At 39.1% G+C, this 22,659-nt stretch overlaps 3 protein-coding genes across 3 annotated transcripts; 2 read left to right on the top strand and 1 right to left on the bottom strand.

Annotated features, from left to right (window-relative positions):
* Window positions 1-1,001: 1,001 nt before the first annotated feature.
* Window positions 1,002-3,642, top strand: rplp2 (ribosomal protein, large P2). The gene is made up of 5 exons (XM_056270367.1): window positions 1,002-1,158; window positions 2,056-2,179; window positions 2,510-2,558; window positions 2,670-2,771; window positions 3,511-3,642. The coding sequence occupies exons 2-5, from the start codon at window positions 2,057-2,059 to the stop codon at window positions 3,585-3,587; spliced, it is 351 nt and encodes a 116-aa protein (XP_056126342.1). The 5' UTR covers window positions 1,002-1,158; window position 2,056; the 3' UTR covers window positions 3,588-3,642.
* An 888-nt stretch (window positions 3,643-4,530) lies between these two features.
* LOC130103996 (uncharacterized) lies at window positions 4,531-7,856 on the top strand. Its single transcript, XM_056270359.1, has 5 exons — window positions 4,531-4,640; window positions 5,037-5,286; window positions 6,881-7,013; window positions 7,118-7,240; window positions 7,333-7,856. Exons 2-5 carry the CDS (start codon window positions 5,085-5,087, stop codon window positions 7,820-7,822), a joined length of 948 nt encoding a protein of 315 aa, XP_056126334.1. The 5' UTR covers window positions 4,531-4,640; window positions 5,037-5,084; the 3' UTR covers window positions 7,823-7,856.
* Window positions 7,857-9,027: 1,171 nt separating this feature from the next.
* LOC130103994 (uncharacterized) lies at window positions 9,028-12,509 on the bottom strand. The gene is made up of 5 exons (XM_056270357.1): window positions 12,450-12,509; window positions 11,186-11,978; window positions 10,934-11,071; window positions 9,997-10,067; window positions 9,028-9,807 (listed from the first exon to the last, which is right to left on the bottom strand). The coding sequence occupies exons 2-5, from the start codon at window positions 11,967-11,969 to the stop codon at window positions 9,472-9,474; spliced, it is 1,329 nt and encodes a 442-aa protein (XP_056126332.1). The 5' UTR covers window positions 11,970-11,978; window positions 12,450-12,509; the 3' UTR covers window positions 9,028-9,471.
* Between the last annotated feature and the right edge of the window lie 10,150 nt (window positions 12,510-22,659).

Genomic DNA, 22,659 nt, shown 5'->3' with positions numbered 1-22,659 from the left:
GCCTCTACTAATAAAAGATAGAAAAGAGCTGATGCAATTAATGAAACATTAGAAAGCTTTGTATCAAGGTCAGAACTTAAAGGGATAGTTCACCCAAAATGTTTAATTCTGTCTTCATTTAATCGCCCTCAAGTTGTTCCAAACCTGTTTGAATTTCTTTCTTCTGCTGAACACAAAAGAAGATATTTTGAAGACTGTCGGAAACCAAACAGTTGATGGACCTCATTGACTTATGGGGCCCCACGTGCCCCCCATTTCACGCCGGTATCTGGGCCCACAGTGGGCTGCCCGCAAGGGCCCCATGTAACATGTTTGCTGGGTATGTTCTCATACATTCTTCAAAATGTCTTCTTTTGTGTTCAGCAGAAGAAAGAAATTCATACAGGTTTTGAGCAACTTTAAGGTGAGTAAATGATGACAGAATTTTCATTTTTGGGATGACTATCCCTTTAATGACGGGTTTAAATGCCACCAAAAGGATAAAAGCCCAAGTTATACAAATTCTACTACTTTTTTAGTTACATACTGAAACTTTTTTAGATTTAGAAGATTTAGCTGTTCATACATTCATTATAAAATCTCTGTATTCACCATGAGGTGTTGTTGAATGTGTAAGTTAGCTGTTAATGTATACATGTGTGTATTTGTATTTGTTTTGTTTCTTGTGATGATTGTTTGTTTGTTTTTTTGTTTTGTTTTTTGGATGTTTTGATTTTATGTAAAAGCCTAACCAGGGACGCGGGCCGCAAACTAGCTTTATGCTATATGCCCTATGTACACAGCATCGGTTGTCTATGTGTAACAATGCTTAGTGTATTGTCCCTGTTAAATAAACAAATAAAATAAAATAACTGGAGGGGATTTTGATTCGAAAAACAAACCAAAAAAGCACAACTGTTAAGACAATTCATATTTAATGAAGGAAAACTCCTCATAGAGGTAGGGTAAAACTGCTAAACATTCGCAAATATTACCCTTGCACGCCATGAACGAGGAAAAAATACTACCCAATCATCGTCTCCCATTTTGACAGGGCGCATCGTGCAGCCAATCAGATCATCGCATACTGCTTTATTCTTCAGCTATTTTCCTCCACTCGTCCTCTCTTTTCCGGAAATTGCAGCGTGACCGACGTTTCGTGTCTTTCGCAGACTTAAAGTATGTTTTCATTGACATTTCACTTATATATTGAAAGTATTAAAGTGTGTTTAGGTACAGTGTTTTAAGCTAGTATTCATTATTTAAAATTCACCTGTATTTCCACTCGGTAAGCACGTGCTTATCAAGTTATATAGGCATACTCCATTTTGTTTCCTTGCGCTCTAATCAGAGTAGAATTGAAATATGGCCGAATGTAATTATAGTTATTAACACAAATAAGACGTGAAGGGTTGAAACATGTTCTGGTTATTTGAATTATGTTTTAAAATATACATATGTCATTAACCCTAAACAAAGCATACTATAACACGCTTGATAAACCTAGTCATCTGCTTAGCAGTTCAGGCAGAGTAAACACCGGACTTTCAATTTATGCATTACATTACACTATATATACTTAACTATATTATACTGTATTTCTTATATACTTAACTGATAAATTATGAAATTAATTACTATAATGATTATAGTAATTAATGTAATATTTTATCAGTTAAGTAGCCTATATAAGAAATATTTAATTAAACCATGTTTCCAATCTTATAGCACCCTTCGTGAGACCAAATATTTCTTTGAGATTTCAGATTTTTGTGTATATATTAGGAGCTTTATTTAATATAGTTGTTTTTTTTTGTCAATATTTCCATGTTTGGTCAAATCTTCTTATATGAATCAAAGATGCATATAAACCATGCATCATTTATAATAAATAATTAAATAATATTATTCTATTAAAAAAAAAGAAGAATTGTGACTTTTGATTTTATGTTGATTTCAATATATTTTTTTGTTAATCAATATATTTAATCAAATGGTTCTTAAAATCATATGAATAGAGGATACATATACACAAATCCATTAATCAGTTATAAATAAGTGTAACCTCTCTTCTAGAATGCGTTACGTGGCCGCTTACCTGTTGGCTGTACTGGGTGGCAACACCAACCCATCCGCCAAAGACATCAAGAACATCCTGGGGAGTGTCGGAATCGAGGCCGATGATGAGCGTCTTAACAAGGTGGATCCTGGATCTAATAAACCTGTTTTCAAATAGGATATCAGAATGATCAACCTAATACAATTGAAGTGTTTTATAATTAAACATCTTAACATTCATCATAACATAAATTTTTTATTCTCCACTGCTTGCCATAAATAAATCTCTTGGGTATAATCTATTATTATTAGTAAAAAATAAATAAAAAAAGGGTTTCCATACAGTTCTGTGTTGTTGCACATTGAACTCTGGTGCACTTTCCTTGTTCTTACTCAATAACACGGATGCAGCTCATGTACAGCAACTAAATCCCCCAATGAGTCAATCATGTTTTTTGCTGTTACTCAACAGGTCATCAGTGAACTGAATGGCAAAGACATCAATGAAGTCATGAATGCCGGTAAGTCTGCATTGCTTTTACCTTTTGACCTACACAATATTAAAATCATGTGAGCATTTGAGTTCCTCATAACACTCACTCTTTTGTTGTTTCACTTGTATGTTTCCACAGGCCTCTCTAAGTTAGCCTCCGTTCCAGCGGGTGGTGCAGTGGCGGTTTCTGCTGCTGCCGCTAGTGGCACTGGAGCCGCTCCTGCTGGGGAAGCACCTGCAGGTGGGTACTTTAATAAACCTGATTATAGGGTTATTATAGTTAACTAAAACTAAAACCACAGAAAAACTTTTGGTACTTACTTGAAATAAACTAAACTTGACTATAATAAACTATAATAAAATATAAAAAAACATAAACTTATTTTATTTCAGCTATTTTCATATAGTTTAAATTGAACTAAAAACTGAAACTAATATATATATATATAATAAAAATTATAAAAGCACAACAAAAAAAGTAGGTCAAAAATTAAAATGAAAGCAGAAAATGTAAAAAAAAAAAAATAATGATAAAAAACCTAATGCAAAGTATTAATAACTTTAATACTATCTCAGTAATACTGACACCAGGCACAACAATTTATTTCAGTCCAGTTAGTTTTTTTAAAGGTGAAGATCATTTTAATGTTATAGGTTCTCTTGAATAAAACTGCTCAGGATATTTGTATTCACCGTCATTGTTTACAGTTTTCCAGATGCATTACGTTTCAAATTTTAGCAAAATATTCTCTTGCACAATTTTCTAACCCTTTCGCTGGGGTTTTTCGTTAGCAGTTTGAACGTCACCCCTGAGGCATTGTTTTGTTTCGGATCTGATTATATTAGTAGAATTTCTTCTTCATTCCCTTTTACTAAATTTCTGAAGTCGGCTGATTTCCCCCAGTGATAAAATACTTTGTGTCTGAAGTCAGAAATAACCTGGAAACTTGTGATTTGACATTTGCATGTTTGCCTTTCAGCGGAAGAGAAAAAGGAAGAGAAGAAGGAAGAATCTGAGGAGTCTGATGAAGACATGGGCTTTGGCCTCTTTGATTAATCTTTCTTTTGTACCTGTAAAAATACAATAAAAAAGGAAAACATTTGTGTTTAAAGATGCTTTATGATTATTTGTCTGCGAAATGGTAAACCGTTTTTGTGGTTACTGATCTAAGTTGAATAGGACTTGCCAAAACGTGTTGCATCCAACCTTTTGTGTGAGCAATAACACAGTATTAATTAATCTTGGTATAATGTTAGTTAATGAAAAATACAACTGTTCATTGTTAATGTTAGCTCAGGTCCATTAAATAATAACAGACATGACTTTTGATTTTAATAATGGTCTTCTAGTAAATGCTGAAATTAAATGACATTAATTAATAAATGTGTAGAAGTATTTTTCATTGTTAGTTCATGTTAACTAATGGAACCTTATTGTAAAGGCTCACAGCTAAAGTTTAAAATAATAGTCACGTTCGTTAGATATAAATCCTTGATCATGAAAAATGAAGGCTCGTTTCAAGTCATAAATAACAAAACCAAGGAATTGGTCTTCATTAATAATGTAATATTGAAAAATAATCCTTGTTTCCTAAACATTCCTACTGCACCTTCTCCATCTCCCGTTGTTCATGAAACAGGCTACTTTGGCTCCAAAATAATTTCATTTTTAGACTCAATAGTTGGCATGTCAGAGGCAGAGCACTCAAAACGAAACATGATCATTTACAGTTGTCTCTGCACATTAAACTGAGATCAGATCAAATATATTAACACTAACAATCACCCTTTGGAGGAAGGTGACTTCTAAAATAACAAGTGCCTGGCAAAAGGCTCTGAGCGTGTGTTGGTCAGATGTCAATTGCAGTATTGCAGCCATCAATCACTTGTCTCTGGTGTGTAAAAATAGGACCAGGTGGCAGAATAGCATAAACTGGCAAAACCCTGTCATGCTGACTGGCCATTGCCTCTCTCTCTCTCTCTCTCTCTCTCTAAAATAAGCCTGAGTTTAATTCACTGCTCAAAGTAAATCAGGGTTGCTGTATAATGAAGAAGCTTCTGCTGCTCTCCTCTCCACTCCAGGACTTTAAAGATGATAATGAACTATCATGTAAGTATAGCCTATCATGTTTTTTTTTTTTTTTTTTACACATGTAAGATTAGAGGTGAACTGAGATTAACTGGTGGTGGGTTATGTGTGAAATCTGTGCCATTTAAAAGACATCTATTCTTTAGACAACACATGATATTTGTAATTATCAGGTTTTACATTTTATGACTTAAATGCATGTTTGAGCTGTTTTAACTGAAAGCAACTTGCACTGGCGTATCTTAAAATATGTTTATAAAAGCCACTTAAATGTCCTAATTGAACCAAGGCCTAATCCATTCCTGCCTTAATCTAAACCCTGTCTGTGAAACCAGGCCTATGTTTTACATTAGGTTTTAAATATTAGAATTTGTTTGTCCAAATCTTTTAAAAGACAACATGCTTGCAATCCATTAGCAACAATGACATAAACCAAGCCAATCTGTATGTGAGGAGGACGTGAACATGAAGAGAACAAAAGAAGTCAGAGAAAATGAGATAAATGAGGAGGAGCAGCAAAGGTGGGGCAAAGGGGAGCATTCTGAAGAGATAAAAACAGACACTGAGTTACCGGAGGAGTTCTATCATTGTCTTGAAGATCTACCCTGGAACCTGAACTCACTGGAGCAGTTACTATATATCAGCCTACCAGCATGGGTACAAAGAGGTGAGGAGCCGAATATACATGATAGTTCTAGATGCAATGCACTTCCAACTTTGTTACTGACACTCTCTGCTGTCATCGGGTGATTGAGGAGTTGGGAAAACATTAGCTGTGCAGTTGAAGAGCAAAGCTTTATGAAGGACAGTGGGCACTAGGGAGCCCTCCATCACTCTTACCCTCATTACGCCCCATCCCACCTGCTCTACAGAACGAGAGGCAAATGTCAGGCACATGCTTTTGTGTTACAAGTTGTTTGTGACGAATGTCGGGGACACACTTAACGACTTGCTGAAACATTCTAAAACTGAACTGAACACACTTACAGACTGTTTCCAACGACTGGAGCAGATTTTAAACACCGACTGAACGCAACTGTCTCTGACTCAGCGACAGCGTGGATCAGTCGTAAGTATCAAATCGACTTTACAGTCGTTAAGTGTGTTCCCGGCTTTAGTGAAATAGATGACAAACACTACCTAACTAAAAAACGTAGGCTACTCTAAGAACATGCTAACGTTGCCATTAAGTTATAAAAAAAACTTTCTCCAAACGTTCAAACCGTCCAGTTTTTTAAATGTTTTAAAAATATATTTTCTTAATGCTAACGTTCCATTTTGCAAACATTATGGGAACGTTACTTTTAAATGTCTGATGATTCTGAAACAAGTAGTAGGCTAACATTTCAAAATGGTAGACGAACGTCCAATTAAAATGTTTTTTTTTTGTTTTTTTTTAAACTGAGAATAATTGATGTATAAATAATACATTTTGTGGTAACGTTTTGAGAACACTGTGAAATCTTGGAACAAAAAACTTTTAACATTCTATTACTACCAGAGCTATGTTACTGGAAGAATGTCATAACTTTGAGAGAACCTTGCCAGAACATTCTGAGAACGTTCCCTTTGGATCTCAAGTGACATACAACCCCGACAAGTATTTAAACAGTTAATTCATGTTTAAAATGCATGAATACAGTATAATTACACAACCATTCAAACGTTTTTGTTTTGTTTTTTTTTATTAATTTTTTTCAAACTTTATTTAGGCTGATATTTCAAATAAATGCTGTTCTTTTGAACTTTATTTTCATCAAAGAATCTTGAAAATAACTTATGGTTTTCACAATATTAAGTAGCACAACTCTTTTCTAAATTGATTCTATGTTTCTGGAGCAGCAAATCCACATATTAGAATGATTTCTGAAGGATCATGTGACTCTGAAGACTGGAGTAATGATGCTGAAAATTCAGCTTTGACTCACAGGAATAAATTGTATTGTAAAATATGGCAGAATTTGAAAGAACCTACAAGCAAAACATACCACAAGTAAGTTTGATGATGACTAAAAAGACAGTCATAGTTAATGTCATGAACTACACTTCTTGATGTGCCAGCTGAAAAGTTATTTCTGAGAAAAGCTCTAGCAGCAATTGTTTGCAGATTCCACTTGGTTTGATATTGTTTAATGCAAGATCTTAAAGTGACTTAAGTGTCCGCAACCTTTTTGAGGCAACTATGCACTATATCCAGTCTAATGTATAGGCCTACTATACATGTAAATATGCACATGCTAAAATGAAATCTCTCTCTTCAGCTTTGCTTTGTAACCTAGCAGAACAGTTTGGCATCTGGACCTTTCACAACAACATCTTGCTGTGTCGTCTCATATCCTATGCCTTACTGCCGTACACTCTGCCCACTACAACTGTCTTCTCGTTCATCTGTAGGTGAGATCAGTTGCTCATATTCTTGTTTGAGTATCTTATCAGTAGAAAACTATTTAAGTGCCTACTGTCATTCCTAGTGTTGTTTTGCATATGTGTGTGAATAGATTTTTGCGCTGGGCGAAGAAACTTCCCCACCAGGCTCTGAATGCAGTCAGGGAATTCAAACAGGAAGTGATCAAACACCTGCGGTGCGCCCTCGCACACTTGAGAAGACTGTTGCCGAACAGGTAAAACTAGCAAAGATTTCATACATGATTGAACTAGTAATCAACATGAAATGACACATTTTACATAATTAGATGTTCCTGAATTTTTCCAGATTCCTGCTTTTGCAAATTCCACCTTTGGTCCCCACGCCTGCTCCATTTCTTGCACCCTGGTCCTGTCTCCCCCCTCTTTCTTTGACTTTCCTTCCATGTTCCTCTCTTCCTTTACTTTCTATTGCTTTGCGTTTTCTGTCCTGCCGTTTTCCTACTTCAACCTGGAAGAAGCATCCGGAGCGCAGGAGCCAGACCCAGCCTCTGTGTTTTAGACAACGATCTTTCCTCTGTTTCCAGCTCGCTGGATCCGGCGGTTTCTGCAAAAAGACTGATAACATCATTACAGATGCAAAGCCACTATCTTCAACCTTCCTCCTGCAGCTCAACTTAAAGTTAGAAATGGACAGCCATTCTGAAACACCACAGCTTCAGAAGGACACGCTAGATTATGACAGAAGAGCATTACTAGACTTGGACAAGCACAGGAACGCAGAAGTAAATCTCTCTTCTCCTTGTATCTCCTACATGGATGTGCAAGAGGAAGACTGAAGGACAGTGCGTTATTTATTGCAGACAAAAGTCTCTCTAATGGCTGATTAAAAACAACAACACTGGCTGCATGTGTTTGTTGTTTCAGCTTAAAACAGTGTTCATGCTGCTTTAAAATTTTAAGTTTAGTCAACTCAAATATCCAACTTAGTACAACTTCACATTTCAAGTGGTCTAAACTTAAAATTGTAAGGCAGCACGAACACTTACTTTTTTTAAGTTGAAACATTTTTTTTTTCAGTGCATGTGTAGAATATTTGGTTGATACGCTGAATATGGAAAGATATGCATATCCGTGTTGTTATTGTTAACTAGAGCTAAAACTGTTAAATATTGTTTCCGGGGAATTGATATGAAGCTGAAATAAAATATAATGAAAAACTTAAGCTTAAAAAAACTTAAACAAAATTGAACTAACTGAAATAAATTAAATTAAAACTATATAGGATTTTTCTTAAAAAAACCCAAAAAACAAAGACTAATACAAATGGCAAAAGTACATAATATTACTAAATAATTTATTTCAATTAAGTAGTAAGAATAAAGTAAACATGTAATAGAAAACATGCCAAAGTCATATTCTGTTTTATGTATGCAAGATTGTTCAAATCTAATAAATGCATTATCAAGTTGGAATTGGACAGCCTGATTTATTGAAATTGCTTATTGCATTTATAAAAAAAATAAAAATACACAAATTAAGGATGGATCAAATAAAAATAAAAATTAAATTGCACACATCAGCATAAAACTATAGCAGTCAGTAGTTGGCTGTAATCATATTACTGACATTTTTTGTCATTCATTAACTAAATTTACTATGCTCATTAACTGTTTTTTATCTTGAATAATTTAAATTTGGTTTTAACACATTTTTAAAAAAAGAAAATAAGTGAAATCATGAACAACACTTTACAAAACATATTTATTCAATATATTTAATCTTTATGGTGTAAACCTTCTGCATATGCCCGCATACACATTTACAACATATTTAAAATATATACATGCTTAGAGAGTATAGTTTACAAATTTGACATATAATATACAGATTAAAAATACATTATATAAATAAAAAATAATGAATGCAGTTGTGCAAACATTTGCAGAATACATAAAAATCCACATTAAGATTTCTCTAGCTTAACCAAACCCAAACTATTTGGGTTATTGTGTGTAAAATGCCTATTTTAACATCTTTTTTTTTGTGTTGCTGCTGTTCAAAGGTATATCCAGTAAAACTCTGACAACTAGGCCCTGTTTACCTGGTATTAAGATGCGTTTTGGTCGATCGGCTCTCCAGTAGACGAGGGAGACACATTCCCATTTACACCTGGTGTTTAAATCCGTCTCTTTTGTCCACTTTCAACCACTTCTTTTACGTTTACGTCTTCAAACCAAATTTGCCTCTGAACCAAAATGCCGCCTGGCTAGTGTGTTTACCATAATGGCGGTCTTTTGTAGCTCTTCTGTTTTTACAGTCTACAGTCCGAACGCGCTTGACCACGAGCACCTACACTACGAAAGCAATCTGGTTGAATGGTCGAAAGTGGACAAGCTCAAAGCGTTTTCCACCCCGTTTACACCTGCATTTTGCGTCGTCCACTTGTGATCCGATCGACCAAATCAAATATTAATACCATAAGCTTCTACAAGCTTATGAATTCTTGCTCAGAGTTCTGTGTGTTCCGATCCTCTGCTTTAATGTCAGGGAGATGCTGATGGCTCTCGCTCATGTGAGTGAAGCGATCTTGGAGATACTGGTTCCCAAAGCCCATGATGTGGCCTGTGGCCTGGCGGTGTAGATTAGCGACTTGGGCTGTGAAGTCCAGAGTGAAGGCGAACTTCACCAGCTCTGGTGCCACGACGGGCATGGAGGTTTTCTTATTTGGAACTTCTGACTGAACATATTGATCAGCCATTTGCTGGAAGGATCTATAGTTGATCCCGTCCAGAAAAGTGCTCACGGTGCCGTTCTCTTTCAGCTGGAGGGACAGGAGATGAGAAAACGTTAGTGGGAAAAAGGAAATGGGTGGACCTCCTTTAAATACCACATTACATGGAACAGGTTAACATTTGCATACATGTTTTGAAACTGAAATAAACATCTGCAAAACTAAAACAAAATGTCTCAGTAATGTTTAGTGATTTCAGAAGGAATGCGATACACTTACCCTGTTATCTATTATGTCCCCTTGATGTTTTATCAGTTCTGTGATTCTCCTGACAACCTCTTCTTGTGAGACTATAGTTGCAGAAATATGATGGAAAAATGTAAAGATACTGTGCACTTTGAATATCATTATTCACTCTTCATGTGTCTTTCAAAACCTGTATTCTGGTTTCTTTTTCGCTGAACACAAAAGATTTTTTAAATAATTTTCACCCAGCTTTTCCATACATTAACAGGTTACGGTGGCGCGACTGTCAAACTCCAAAGGACAAAAACACCATAGAAATAGTTCATAGACTTCTGGAGCCTTTGTGTGAGAATTTGCAGAATGGAGAATCCGATTTGATAATGCGGAGCAGAAGTTCTTAATTAAATGATAATTAGTATTACTTCAGAAGTCATGGACTCCTTTTATTGCACTTTATAGAGTTTTTGTCCTTCATAGTCACTATGAATTGTTGAAAATGTAAAATTATTTTTTGCATTCCACTAAAAAAATAACAGCACGTGGTTTTGGAACAACAGAAGAATGAGCAAATAATTATTTAAATGATTAGTGAAACACCTTCGAATTGCTTAAGTGATAACTTGCCATTTATTTAACAAATTAAAATTCTGTTAAATTCAGTTGTCCAAACCTGTATGATTTTCTTACTCTGGTGGAACTCAAAAGAACAATTTTGAAGAATGTTGGTAACCAAATCGTGCTGCAATGGAGACATTTCTCAAAATATCTTCTTTTGTGTTCCACAAAAGAAAGAAAGTGTTTTGAAACAACATGATGGTGAACTACCCGTTCAATCTCATCCTTCTTCAGTTGTCTTGAGTAATTGGGGAAACTAGCTGAACCCTATAATGGTTTGTGGCGTCCTTTCTACCTAATATTTAACCCATCTCATTTGCATCATTCAAATAGAGTCTATTATAATAACACTCACCCTTTACACCACTCTGGTCTGTTGGCTGAAAAGTGGCATTGTCATCGGCTGGATTGTCTTTCACTTCATGCACAATTTTCTCCAGTTCTTCTGACATTTTCTCATAGTACGAGCTGGTGGGTTCCACCATCTTAACAGCTGTGAAAAAAACTTATTTAGAATTTTCTCCCCATAAATATTCAAGCTTCAAACTAATGCAAAGAACATACATAATACAGCTGAACATACATTGAGAAAATCTGAGATACATACATTTTGCAGCGGACAGATCTCCACTTCGCCTCCATTTTGACGATCTCCTGTGCAACGGTTTCTTTTTCAAAGACTTTGAGCGCCGCAGGTTGATGTCACCATCAGCTATAGGCAAACAAGACATCTGGGGTGTTGAGGGTTGGGAAAGTGGGAGCTGTTCTTCAGTTCTCTGATGATCTTGTTCCTTTTCAATGCTTCCTTTGGAAAACCAGTTCAAGAAAGTCTTCCATACAGTGGGTTTCTTTGTCTTCTTGCCTTCTTTTTCCTTCCTTTCCACGGTGGAAGACTTTGGCGTCTTTGAATGAATATCTCCATCACTCACTGTACTTGTTTGGGGGGGAGCATCATTGCTTTGCCCTCCTGTCTCCTTGGCCTTATCCAAATTTTGAAACCACTTCTTGGGTTTGCCATTGGACTTCTGAGACCCACTAGAGCCATCGTTGCGACGCAGACTGCCTTTAACTTTCCACTTTTTGGATTTCTTCTCAGAAGACATCTCTTTTTTTTCCAGTTGTGGTTCAATGACAGACTCATATCTAATGTTCTCATCTGAGATGGAGGCTTGTGAAGTCAAGTTAAGAGATGTATGTTTGTGATCTCTTATCTTCTGCTCTGTGGTGGCGACCCATTTGGGTGCTCTGTCCTCCTGTCTCCGAGGACACTGAGATCCATCGTTAAGGCTGAGACTTCGCTTAACATACACCTCAAGCAACCGTTTCTTATCCTTTTCTCCAACTGACAGCAGCTGAGGGGTGTGATGGGAATCAGTTGAAATGGATGCCATGCTGTCATACTGTAAAAAAACAACAATGCAAATTAACATTTATTTTTTTATCAAATATTTAATCAATTTAAAAAAAAAAAAAAAAAAAGATCTTAAAACAGAAAAAGTGCATTATACACTGAGAAGTTAATCGTTCAATTCTAATAATTGGCCAAATATCGTGCGATTAATCACGTTCACTTTTTTAAATCCCCTTTAAGCGTTCCTCGGATATCAGAATTGCCGCTTTCACCAATTGTAAAGGTTTATATGATTTTATCAACATGCGGTTGAGTAAATGAAGACATAATTTTTTTTGGAGTGAACTACCCGTTTAAGAACTGTCGCTATTAAAAATAATTTTAAATAGCATGGTAAAGGCACGCGTAGCCTATATTCAGCTAGCAACGTAAACACAACAAAATACGATATTACAATGCGAACAGTAGCCTACTGGAATGCATTGAAATGTTAGAATAAACCATTGATCATTTGACTTACAATTTCTCGCACTCTTTGATGTTTGCCCTATCTCCAGTGGTGACAAACTGTTTGTGTCTTTAAGGATTAAGTTGGAACCTTCGGCATGTATAGGCACCGTTTAAGGACTTTTAAAGATCCACCAATCAGCAGGCGCTTCTACAGGGTGACATCACACAGGTAGACTGAGTTGTCAGGTGATGTTTACAGTTTCGACGCAGTCAATTTTTTCCGACGCACAACAGGGAAATTGTTTCAAATGAAACCTAACCGATATGATTCCAAGTGGATTTGAAGAGGAGCTATAGTTGTGCAATAATAGCTAATTAATACAATAAAACAACTATTCATTCCTCACAAGTTTGGCTTACATGGATGCCTAAACCGTGACAAAAGAAAAAGATTGCATCATTCTGTAGTCAGTAGGCCATTTACTGTAGGCTTGTTAGATCATAGATGTCATATGTAGCCTATAGCTATACACTAAACTGTTTATGAGGTAAAGATATTCCTAAACCACTAGTCGCTTCGGATAAAAGCGTCTGCTAAATTATTTAATCTAAATGTAAATGTAGAGACATAAGATAAGACATGGAAAATAATTGGTTTCATAATAAAAATGAAACCAAGAAAAGACAAGTGGGTATGAGAAAATCCAGGAGTTGCACTTGCAATATAAATACATTTGTCTGGGAATGGCATTTCTGATATTGTGAAAAGTACACATATCAAATAATGCACTAATGTTACCAGACACAAATCAGAAAACATGTAAACGTCATACATTATAGAAGATAAAAACAAGATATACGCACCAGTAACAATTTGGTCTTCACTTGGAAATAACTCACTACATTATGTCACGTGTTGTTGCATAAAATATGAAAGAGAAGGAAAATCCATCCAGACTCAGTCAAACCAGTTTGTCTTCTGTGTGCTTAGGCTTCTTTTCATCAAAAAGGACATTAGATCTTTTTCATACTTTCACAATTCATCCTTTAATTAAAACAGATGTAGCCTAATATATGGTACTAATTGTTCATATTTTTTGGTATTCAGCAGTTTACTAAATTGGAAAATACATAAATGCATGGATACAAAACTGCAATAACATCTGTTTGCATATTACATTTATGTCCTTACTTTCAAAACATAGGTCTATATTTAGTTAGTGATGATAACAAGAATACAAGTGTACCAAGGTGATTTCTTTTACTTTGTATACAGTACCAATAGTGTAGGTGTACATTACAGTGGTATCCAGTAAATGATGACAGATGGACTTTTTTATAGCAGATTATATACACTACTTCCTGTATGGTTCACATATGCCATATCCTGTAAAGATACAGTTCCATTCTGTCTTGATTTATAATTCTGCATATCACATCTATTTCCATATGTGTAAGATGAGTTAACTGAAGGCATCTCTTGTGTATTTTCTTTGTGGTCGACTTACACTAAACAGTTCAATACGATGGCCACTAGAGGTCGTCTGAAGAATGTGTGGGCAGACCGTGGCTGATTTACTGAAATCATGACGGTTTCCTGGAAGGCATTTGACATGTCACCTTGTTTTCACTCAATACATACCTTTTGTATTACTGCACGCACATGCAAAGCCTATCAGTCTGGGAAATGATGCTTACTCATACACATAATTCAGTTTTATTAGAGTAATTGCGAGCGACACAGTAATCAGCAAGCCAGACCTGTCTGTCAATGGTTTGTGGGAAATGCAGCATGCAGACAACTTTAAAGTCCCTGTAAAGGCAATTTAAAAAAAAAATTCTAAACACATTATAAATGTTACAAATGTATTGATTAAACATATTACAAAGACTGTGAACTGTGAAGTACTGAATTGTGGAGTTAGACCGTTAAACAGTTTTTCACCATTGCTATTTTCCGGATTTTCTGGGCGGGGCTAAAACGGGGCTCGATGACGCACTGGAGCCCTTGAGCTCCTGGACACGCCCCTACTTGACGCACTAAAGCCGCTGAGGCTGGCCGCTCCTAACAATATTATAGAGCACATTCACATCAGTTTGCCGCTCATTCGCGAGTTACTGTCAGTACTATTATTAGTAACTGCCTACATATTGCTAGCTAGCTATGCCTTTGTCACGGAAATGCGTTACGTTACTACCTGGATGCGATCACCGGATCAGTACAAAACAGATCGGTGTACTTATTTACATTTCTGAAAAACGATTACATCAAGAAGAAGTGGATTAATTTTGTGAAGAGCCACCTTGATGGAGAGCTGAGGATCACCGCCAAAACCCACCTCTGTAAGTGATCATTTTACACGGGATAGTTTTATAAACTTTCATCAGAGACAACTGGGATTCACTGATAATCCGCTGTTACTGGTGAATGGGGCCGAACCGACTCCCGCCTGGCCTTCATCCTCCAGTCGCGCCGACAACTGGTGCCATCATCGGCAGTGCGTGCCCACCGTGCGAGCATCCATTTCGGCTGTAGAGTTGAGTGTGGCGACGGCAGCTTTCCCGCGAGTGGGCGTGGCTTCAGCACAGCCAGCGGACACGCCCCCAGCGTTTGAGAGCAGAGAATACTGCTCATTTTTTCAAGATTTTGATAGCGTATTTTATGTACTTGCTGGCTTTTTTTATCATTCAAATTTGGCTGGGTGACTAATAACACATTTTTCTGTGGTGTGACAAACTCAGAACACATACTTAATTTGTGTAGCATGTGGGTAGCTTGCAAATTATGTGGGTAGGTTAAAATTGTTATGAATGTATAAGGGAACATGTATTTTAGATGTTGTGACTGATTCCAATTTCTTTTATGTGTGTAGTTTAACTACCCATGAGAGTGTGTTCATAATATTATATACAATTTTATTTATTTTTTTAACTCTGAACTTTACTCCAGTTATTAGACCATCATGTGACTATTTTGAATTATTGAGTGAGACCAAAACATCACGTAAATAATGAATGAACTGGGTGTAACAAAGCTGGGTAATAGAGTCAGAGGGACAGACGTGAAGCAACAGGGGAAATCCCTCATGGGATGAGTAACATTCATCAGTTGATTTTACAGCTATTTGAGATGAGAGGAAGGGAGAACCAGCACGTTCAGATGTGAACAGATATTCCTGGTAGTAATGTTACATAATTGTTTTTGTTTTTTACAACATTACAGATCATAACTGCTTGATACCCGTATTGTCTGAGAAAATTAACTTTCTTATTACTTTGTAACACATGACAACATGAAATGTTAATACATTTTTTTAAATTAAAATTAGTGTATGTGTGTAAATAAAATAACATGTTTTTAATAATGTCTAAGTTAATACTTGCTCAAAACAACCACTTTAGCAACATTTGTACTATTTTCAGTTAATTTTGATAAATAAAAGAATTAATTTTTGTTCAATGAATATACTGTCATTAAAATATGTTCATTTTAAAAATACAGAAACAAAAATATTTTTAAAAAGTAAAGATTCTGAAAGCATTGAAAGTGATCCCATAATAATTGAATAAAGCTTTACAGTTGTATCAAATAAATAGCCTATATTTTAATATGATTAATATTCTATTTTTTAATATGATTTTCATTATAAATATGGTGATTATCTCTAAGGTCGATGCCCAATTTGATATATTATATCTTCCATCTGAATCTAACCATGTCATGTCAACAAAAGGAAAATCAGCAAGCTGTTTATTATGTCATTATTGTGCCTTTCACCCCAACAGCAGGGAAAACTGTTGCTTTAATTACCTTGAACAAAACTGTAAAATATTAACAAGACCCTTGTCTCAAAATATAAACAATAATTTTATCGATTCTCATTTGCTTCATAAATCTACAACATTAAAAAACATTAATTATTATATCAAATTAGCGTATAATCTACTGAGCTGCTGTTTCCAAGTGCTTCATGAAAAGCGTTTGTTAAGAAAAGTGCTGAGCTGATTTTTTTTTGTGCCATCTAGTGGTATAAAAGAGAATAAAGTCAAATGCGCCTTTTACCCCGTGCGCCTTGGCCTAATGAATGTAATAATTTTTTTTTATTATTTTTTTTTATTATTCATTATATTTGTGATAATTGTTAGTGTGTATGAGTTATTGTAAATGTATAATTTTGTAGGCTAATAAAAGTAGAATAGGTGTGTGTCTGTGTCAACTTTATTTAGGCTACTTTGCGGTAATGAGGTTCTCAATTAGGCAAGTGTGTAAGCGTTGCGCATGAGCACAAGGAGCCCGTTCTCATCCCAAGGCGTACTATACTGACTCTTTTGCCAAAGCGTCTATATCCAACGCACATGGCACCCTTTAGCGTCATATGAGACGCAGATATATGGCGCCTCCTAGTGGTCTAACCCTAACACTACCCCAGACCTAAACCTACCCAAAACCAAAGCGTGTTATATTGACGCTAAAGGGTGCCATATGCGTTGGATATAGACGCTTTGGCAAAAGAGTCAATATACCGTAATTCCTCAAATAAAGACCGGGGCCTTTATTTACCTGAACTGCAGATGGTAGCCGGCTTTTATTTGAAGCAGGCTTTTATTAGAGGCAGGCCTTTATTTCTAATTCGCGATCCCCGCCCGCCCGCCAGCCAAGTTTCCATGGTGACGCGTCATGCTTGGCACGTGTTCACCACAGCCAAAATAGCGCTGTATGACAGATGTAGCGCTTTTATTTCTAAATATTAACAAACTTGCTTACCATGTCATCAACTATCTTCTATTCTGACTCTCAAATCCGTGTAAGTGAGTTTGTTTTGTCGTTTAAAACCCTTTATAAATGATCTTGATCTGTAACGTGAGATGGGCACCGCAGTTCAGAGATTCCTGTCTGTTGGATTTGTTACGTTACAGCGCGTGAATTCTTCAGTTTCTCCCGAAATACATGAAAGTAAGTGGCCAGTGAACTGGGAGAAGAATAGAGTAAACTTTATAGTTACTTACACTGTGTATCTGATATGAATAAAACACGTCGCCAAATATATTTGAATGGATTGTTATTGCTGCTTCCATAGACACCATTGTGTATTTTACAAACTATAAATGTATTGTTTTGCTATAAATCATATCTATTTAAATATCTGAAACCTAAAATAAACATGTGGTTAAAAACACTGAATAGTTGTGATATGACAACCGCTGAGCGAGTCCGTCTTTGAGTGTACACTAATTTTTCCCCGGCCTTAATTTGAGACCGGCCTTTATTTGTCCGCGTTGACCACGCCCCCGGCCACTATCAGAGGCCCGGCGTTTATTTGAATACCGGTCTTTATTTGAGGAATTACGGGTATTACGCTTTGGGATGAGAATGCGTTGGCACAAGAGATGTACGCGAGCAAGACTTTTACTCTCAATGGTGCAAGAGGTAAGTTAGTTTTTGCAGAATCTGTTCTGTTAGTGACGTATTTGTGGGTTGTTAAGAGACATTTTATAGGCTACTCTTCTATTGGACATCACATTTAGGCTAATCAAGTAGGCATACACTCAACTATCCGACTTGAGTTTTTGACTAAACAAATAAACAGTGTTGATGTAAACTGTATAATGTAATTTATGTCAGACAATAGGTAGCCTATTGCGTGTTTTAAAAAATGATGTTATGAACCTTTGTACACAAAACTCACTAATTTTAAGACTGACATCACTGGAAATAATGATGCATTGCAGTTCCAAAAGAGAATCGAATGTTGATTCAGTAACCAGTCTTAACTGATTCAGTGAGTTCATTCAGTGAATGATTCACCAGACCGATTCAAACAGAGTATAACGGAGCTAACGGAGTACATGGCTGCATCCAAAATAGCATACTTCCCTATAGTAGGGAGAAAACAGTAGCCTATGTGACAAGAAGTATGTCCGAATTCACTACTCCAAAAAGTAGGCAAAATTACCTGGAGATTCTGGGTCTGTCCAAATACCCAAACTTGCAGTCTATGCGCTTGACTTGACTTAGGCTACATGACGTGGTATTTCCTGTATTTGGCCCAAGTGTTCAAGTGGGCATGGAGGCTGTAATTGTGTAAAGAACATTTGATTGTAGTGTTGCAAAAAGTGAAAGTGTTTACAGAACTTTATTTTGATTTTCAATACTTTGCATTTTAAAAATAACTTCTAAATGTCTGTTCAGTAGTCCCTATGTAACAGGAGACACTATTAAAAAATTGTGGTGCTTCTAATTAAAATTGTTGTAAAAATGTTGTACAAAATATAAAGCCTACTCATCTTTGCATCAATAAAATGTGCAACACTTTATGTTTTACTACCATATTATATGTAATATCTATATAATTTAACTGGCAGTGGAATGTTTTCCTCGACATCTCACGATTTCGGGGCACACGAGTTCCTGAATCTAATGCATGATGGGATACGCTTAGTGTGGGTTTAGTGTGCATCAGGGTACAGCGCTCTGGCATTTTTAGGACATGGGACAGTCTTGCGCACTTACTTCCTGTTGCGTGCAGTGCACACGCTCTCAAGTGGCCACGATCGAAGTGAAGTGTGCATAATGGAAGGACACTTTACTATCCCATGAGGCCACAGGAGAGAATTTGTGAATTGCAGTAAAGCAATGCAACTGACGCCGGTAGATCACATGACAATAACATGGCGAATGTATGTCCAGATTACATACTACGCACATTCATACTATATATAAAACATACTTTTTTAGCAGTTAAGTAATGACTTATTCAAAATGAGTACCGATTCCAGACGCCCATGACTCTTTTTGATCAATTCTTAAATGGCCTCAACAATCTTAGATCACGATGCTTTTGAAAAACACAGCCCTGGTTCATCATTTGTTCATGAATTGGACACATTCTGAACACGTACTGCTGTTGTGTTCCCTTTCGAGAGGTTCCTCCTGTTGCGTAAGTAGCTTACGCTATGGGAAAACTCCTTTTCTCGAGAAATATTGAAGTCTTTATGTAAAACGCATTGCAGCTGCACAGCATACAGCAATGAGCGAGGCAGCTCGGTCATTGGCTGTGCTGCGGCAACTGCACGAACCTATGACGGGGCGACTCTGAACCCGCTTCCAATGAGCGTGCTTCGCGCCCGCACGCGTCAGAGCCCGCCAAGATGGGCGTGGCCAAGGGCTATATATTGGGCGCCCCGTCGTCTGATTTCTTTAGATTTTATCTCCTTCAGCAAAGACCTTCTCTTCGCTGGATCCTCCGGATTTCTTGGAGTCTTTTCGCCGCCGCCGTCGACAAGCCTACAGCAGGACTGCTTCGAGGACGCCGCCTTCGATCGCCTTCTGTCTCCTTCTGCTAAGCCATCCGGCGCGCATCACCTTTATATCCTTTTCAAAGCTTACAGTAGAGTCCTGCGCGGGACTGTTTTCTTCATCCCGCTCCCGCCCGCGCCCGCCGAATTTTTGACCATTACCGCCCGCTCCCGCAACGTATGTGTAACACTCCCGCCCGCTCCCGCAATATGTATGTCCACTCCCGCCCGCACCCGCAAAACTCGGATAATTTATTCCCGCACAATAATAGAGATGCACTGACTTTGTGTCTTCTGCCGTATTTGTATTGCTATTGTTAAAGAGATTCATGGGGTTGTTGGTTTCGTTTCCCTGGCCTGCATGTATTCTGACGCACTGATCAGGAAGATGAATAGTAAATGTCAGACTTGCCTTGCTCAGGTTTTGTGCCGTAAATACCTCGTTTAAGGTTCTTTTCCACATCATTGACATCTCCATCATGTCGTTAGGCTACCTCCCAATCCCGCAGGGGTTTTATTTGTCCGCCCATTCCCGCCCGCAGCAAAGTTCAAACCGCCCGCTCCCGCGAGATTTGCGTTGGGTCCCGCGGGACCCGGCGGGACTCAATCCCAATGCAGCCCTCTAGCTTACAGTGTTCGCCCCCGCGACACTTTTCTAAAAGAGCAAATTCAAGGCGTTGTTTCAAATGCCTTCCTGCGCCTCGTGTCGGGGCCCTCTTCAGGACGGGGATCGTCACATCCTTTGCACCCGCTGCTTGGGACCGGACCACACAGAGGCTGCCCTTACTCGAGGCGGATGTCCCGAGTGTGACGCCCTGGGCCTCACCGAGCTGCGCGCTCGCTTCGCCGTTTTCACCGCGAAAGAGCCCACTTCTACCGTGCTACCATCCCCTCTGGTCGAGCTGCGCAAGAAGAAGCGCCGCTCACAGAGGCCGCCAGAGCGTGCGGTTTGCAGTGATGTCACGCCGGGCCAATCCCCGCATGCTTCACCACCACCCGAAGACTCCCCGCCGCCAGTCCAGTTCACACAGGCGGACCAGCACCCCTCCAGCGGAGCAATGGGTCTCGTCTCGTTTGGCGCGTCAGGGGATGACGACGACAAGGATGACAGCCTTTCCTGTGATGCTGCATCCGACGACTGGCCGGGCTCGTCCTTCGACCCCGCGCCATCGACATTAGCGGGCACGAGCGTGGGCTCCAGCATGGACTCGGAGATCGTCCGCATCCTATCTAAGGCCGTGGAAGACCTCGGGCTCGATTGGTCTTCCCCGGAAGAACCCGCCCGCAGCCGACTGGACGAGTGGTTCCTGCAGGGGCACCAACAGGCCCCTCGGCAAAGGCCCTCCCCTTTCTTCCTGGAAGTTCACGACGAACTCACGAAGTCGCGGAAAGCCCCGCACTCCGCTCGCCTGAAGCCTTCTTTTTCTTTGTCCCTCTCCTCTGTGGACGGCGCGAAAGAAAGAGGCTATGAGGGGACTCCGCCCCTCGAGGAGGCTGTGGCCAATCAACTGTGTCCACCCTCCAACGCTGGATGGAAAGCCAAAGCTTCTCATCCCTCGAAGCCTTGCCGGTCTACTTCAGCTCTCGCCGGTCGCGCATACGCCGCCGCCGGCCAAGCTGCCTCAGCGCTTCACTCTATGGCTGTCCTCCAGGTGTTTCAAGCTAAACTTCTCCGCAGTATGGACGAGTCTGGACCTGATCCTGAGGCATTCAAGGACCTGCGCAGCGCCACCGACATAGCACTGCGAGCCACAAAAGCCACCGCCCAATCCATCGGCCGTGCTATGGCTAACCTAACTGTCCTTGAGCGCCATCTGTGGCGGACGCTAACAGAGATGAAGGATGCAGATAAGGCGTCATTCCTCGACGTGCCTATCTCCCAAAGCGGCCTGTTCGGACCAGCGGTGAAGGAGTTCGCTGAGCGCTTCACCGAAGCCCGTAAGGATTCGCAGGCTATGCGTCACTTCCTGCCCAAGCGATCTAGCTCATCGCAGAGCCGCCAAAGGCCGCCTCAGCAGCAGCGAGCTATGACGGCGCCTCCCGTCTCTCAGCCCAGACCTGACACTGACTTTCGTCGCCGCTCGCGCTCTGAGCGACGGGGACCTCGGCCCAAGATTGTGCTGAACCCAGAGCCTCGTAAGTCCTCCTAGCTACAGGGAGAAAAAGGGAGAGCGCGTGTCTCGCAAAAGCCGGACCGTTCTCTCCAAAACGTTTAAAACATTACCCAGTCCCCTTACAGGCGGCTGGAAATGTCTGTACAGCAGCCAATGTGCCAGCCACACAGCTCGCTCACCTGCAAACCAACGCCGTTTTTACGGCGACACACAGAAATCATATCAAACATAAAGAGCCATTTTCTGCCTGTGTCATTAAAGGGTCACGTGTCCACACCAAAGTGCGCATTCCCACATATCAAAACTGTCAAAGCAGTGCCAAATGCTTTCCCAGCTCAGGCTGGACGCCCCATAAATGTAGATTGTGTGCCAACTGTCACATATGCACCACTACACTTAAGCACTGTTCCCACAGTTATAAACACTTCCCCAGTAAAAGCGGGAAATTCTATAAGAGTAGCGCGTGTGCCCGCTGTTATGCACGCACCCCAACTCACAAACACTGTTTATATGGCCAAAAACCTTCCGCCACGAGCGGGAAGTTTTATGAAAGTGGCGCACGTGCCTACCACAGTCTATGCACCCCCACTCATAAGCACTGTCCATACAGTCTTAAACATTTCCCCATCTCACACTGTGAGTTTTATGGCGAGCGTGCCTGTAATCTCACATGCACCCCTGCAATCGGCATTCAACAAAGCTGTTCAGCGCGCGCAAGCGGTAAGCTCGGTATTAGCACAAGGCGATTGGTCGGCGGGAGCCATACGTCACTGCGACACGCCCCCAGCCAGCATTCAGCCCATATCTGTGCGAGCGAAAGCTTGGGAAAATATCCCCGGCATGCCGAAATGGGTTTTGAACATAATAAAA

This window comes from Rhinichthys klamathensis, unplaced genomic scaffold (genome assembly GCF_029890125.1).
Source record: "Rhinichthys klamathensis goyatoka isolate OS25496 unplaced genomic scaffold, OSU_Roscu_1.1 h1tg000303l_1, whole genome shotgun sequence".
Taxonomy (NCBI): Eukaryota; Metazoa; Chordata; class Actinopteri; order Cypriniformes; family Leuciscidae; genus Rhinichthys; species Rhinichthys klamathensis.
The sequence above is the reverse complement of the archived record's forward strand: the minus strand, read 5'-3'. Positions and strand labels throughout refer to the sequence as shown.

Coding starts and splice junctions, on each gene's coding strand:
- rplp2 (XM_056270367.1), top strand. CDS start 2,057: ATGCGTTACGTGGCCGCTTACCTGTTGGCTGTACTGGGTGGCAACACC. Junction 2,180..2,509: donor ATGATGAGCGTCTTAACAAG/GTGGATCCTGGA, acceptor GTTACTCAACAG/GTCATCAGTGAACTGAATGG. Junction 2,559..2,669: donor CAATGAAGTCATGAATGCCG/GTAAGTCTGCAT, acceptor ATGTTTCCACAG/GCCTCTCTAAGTTAGCCTCC.
- LOC130103996 (XM_056270359.1), top strand. CDS start 5,085: ATGAAGAGAACAAAAGAAGTCAGAGAAAATGAGATAAATGAGGAGGAG. Junction 5,287..6,880: donor ACCAGCATGGGTACAAAGAG/GTGAGGAGCCGA, acceptor CTCTCTCTTCAG/CTTTGCTTTGTAACCTAGCA. Junction 7,241..7,332: donor AGAAGACTGTTGCCGAACAG/GTAAAACTAGCA, acceptor GAATTTTTCCAG/ATTCCTGCTTTTGCAAATTC.
- LOC130103994 (XM_056270357.1), bottom strand. CDS start 11,969: ATGGCATCCATTTCAACTGATTCCCATCACACCCCTCAGCTGCTGTCA. Junction 11,072..11,185: donor AGATCTGTCCGCTGCAAAAT/GTATGTATCTCA, acceptor TTTTTTTCACAG/CTGTTAAGATGGTGGAACCC. Junction 10,068..10,933: donor AGACCAGAGTGGTGTAAAGG/GTGAGTGTTATT, acceptor CTGCAACTATAG/TCTCACAAGAAGAGGTTGTC.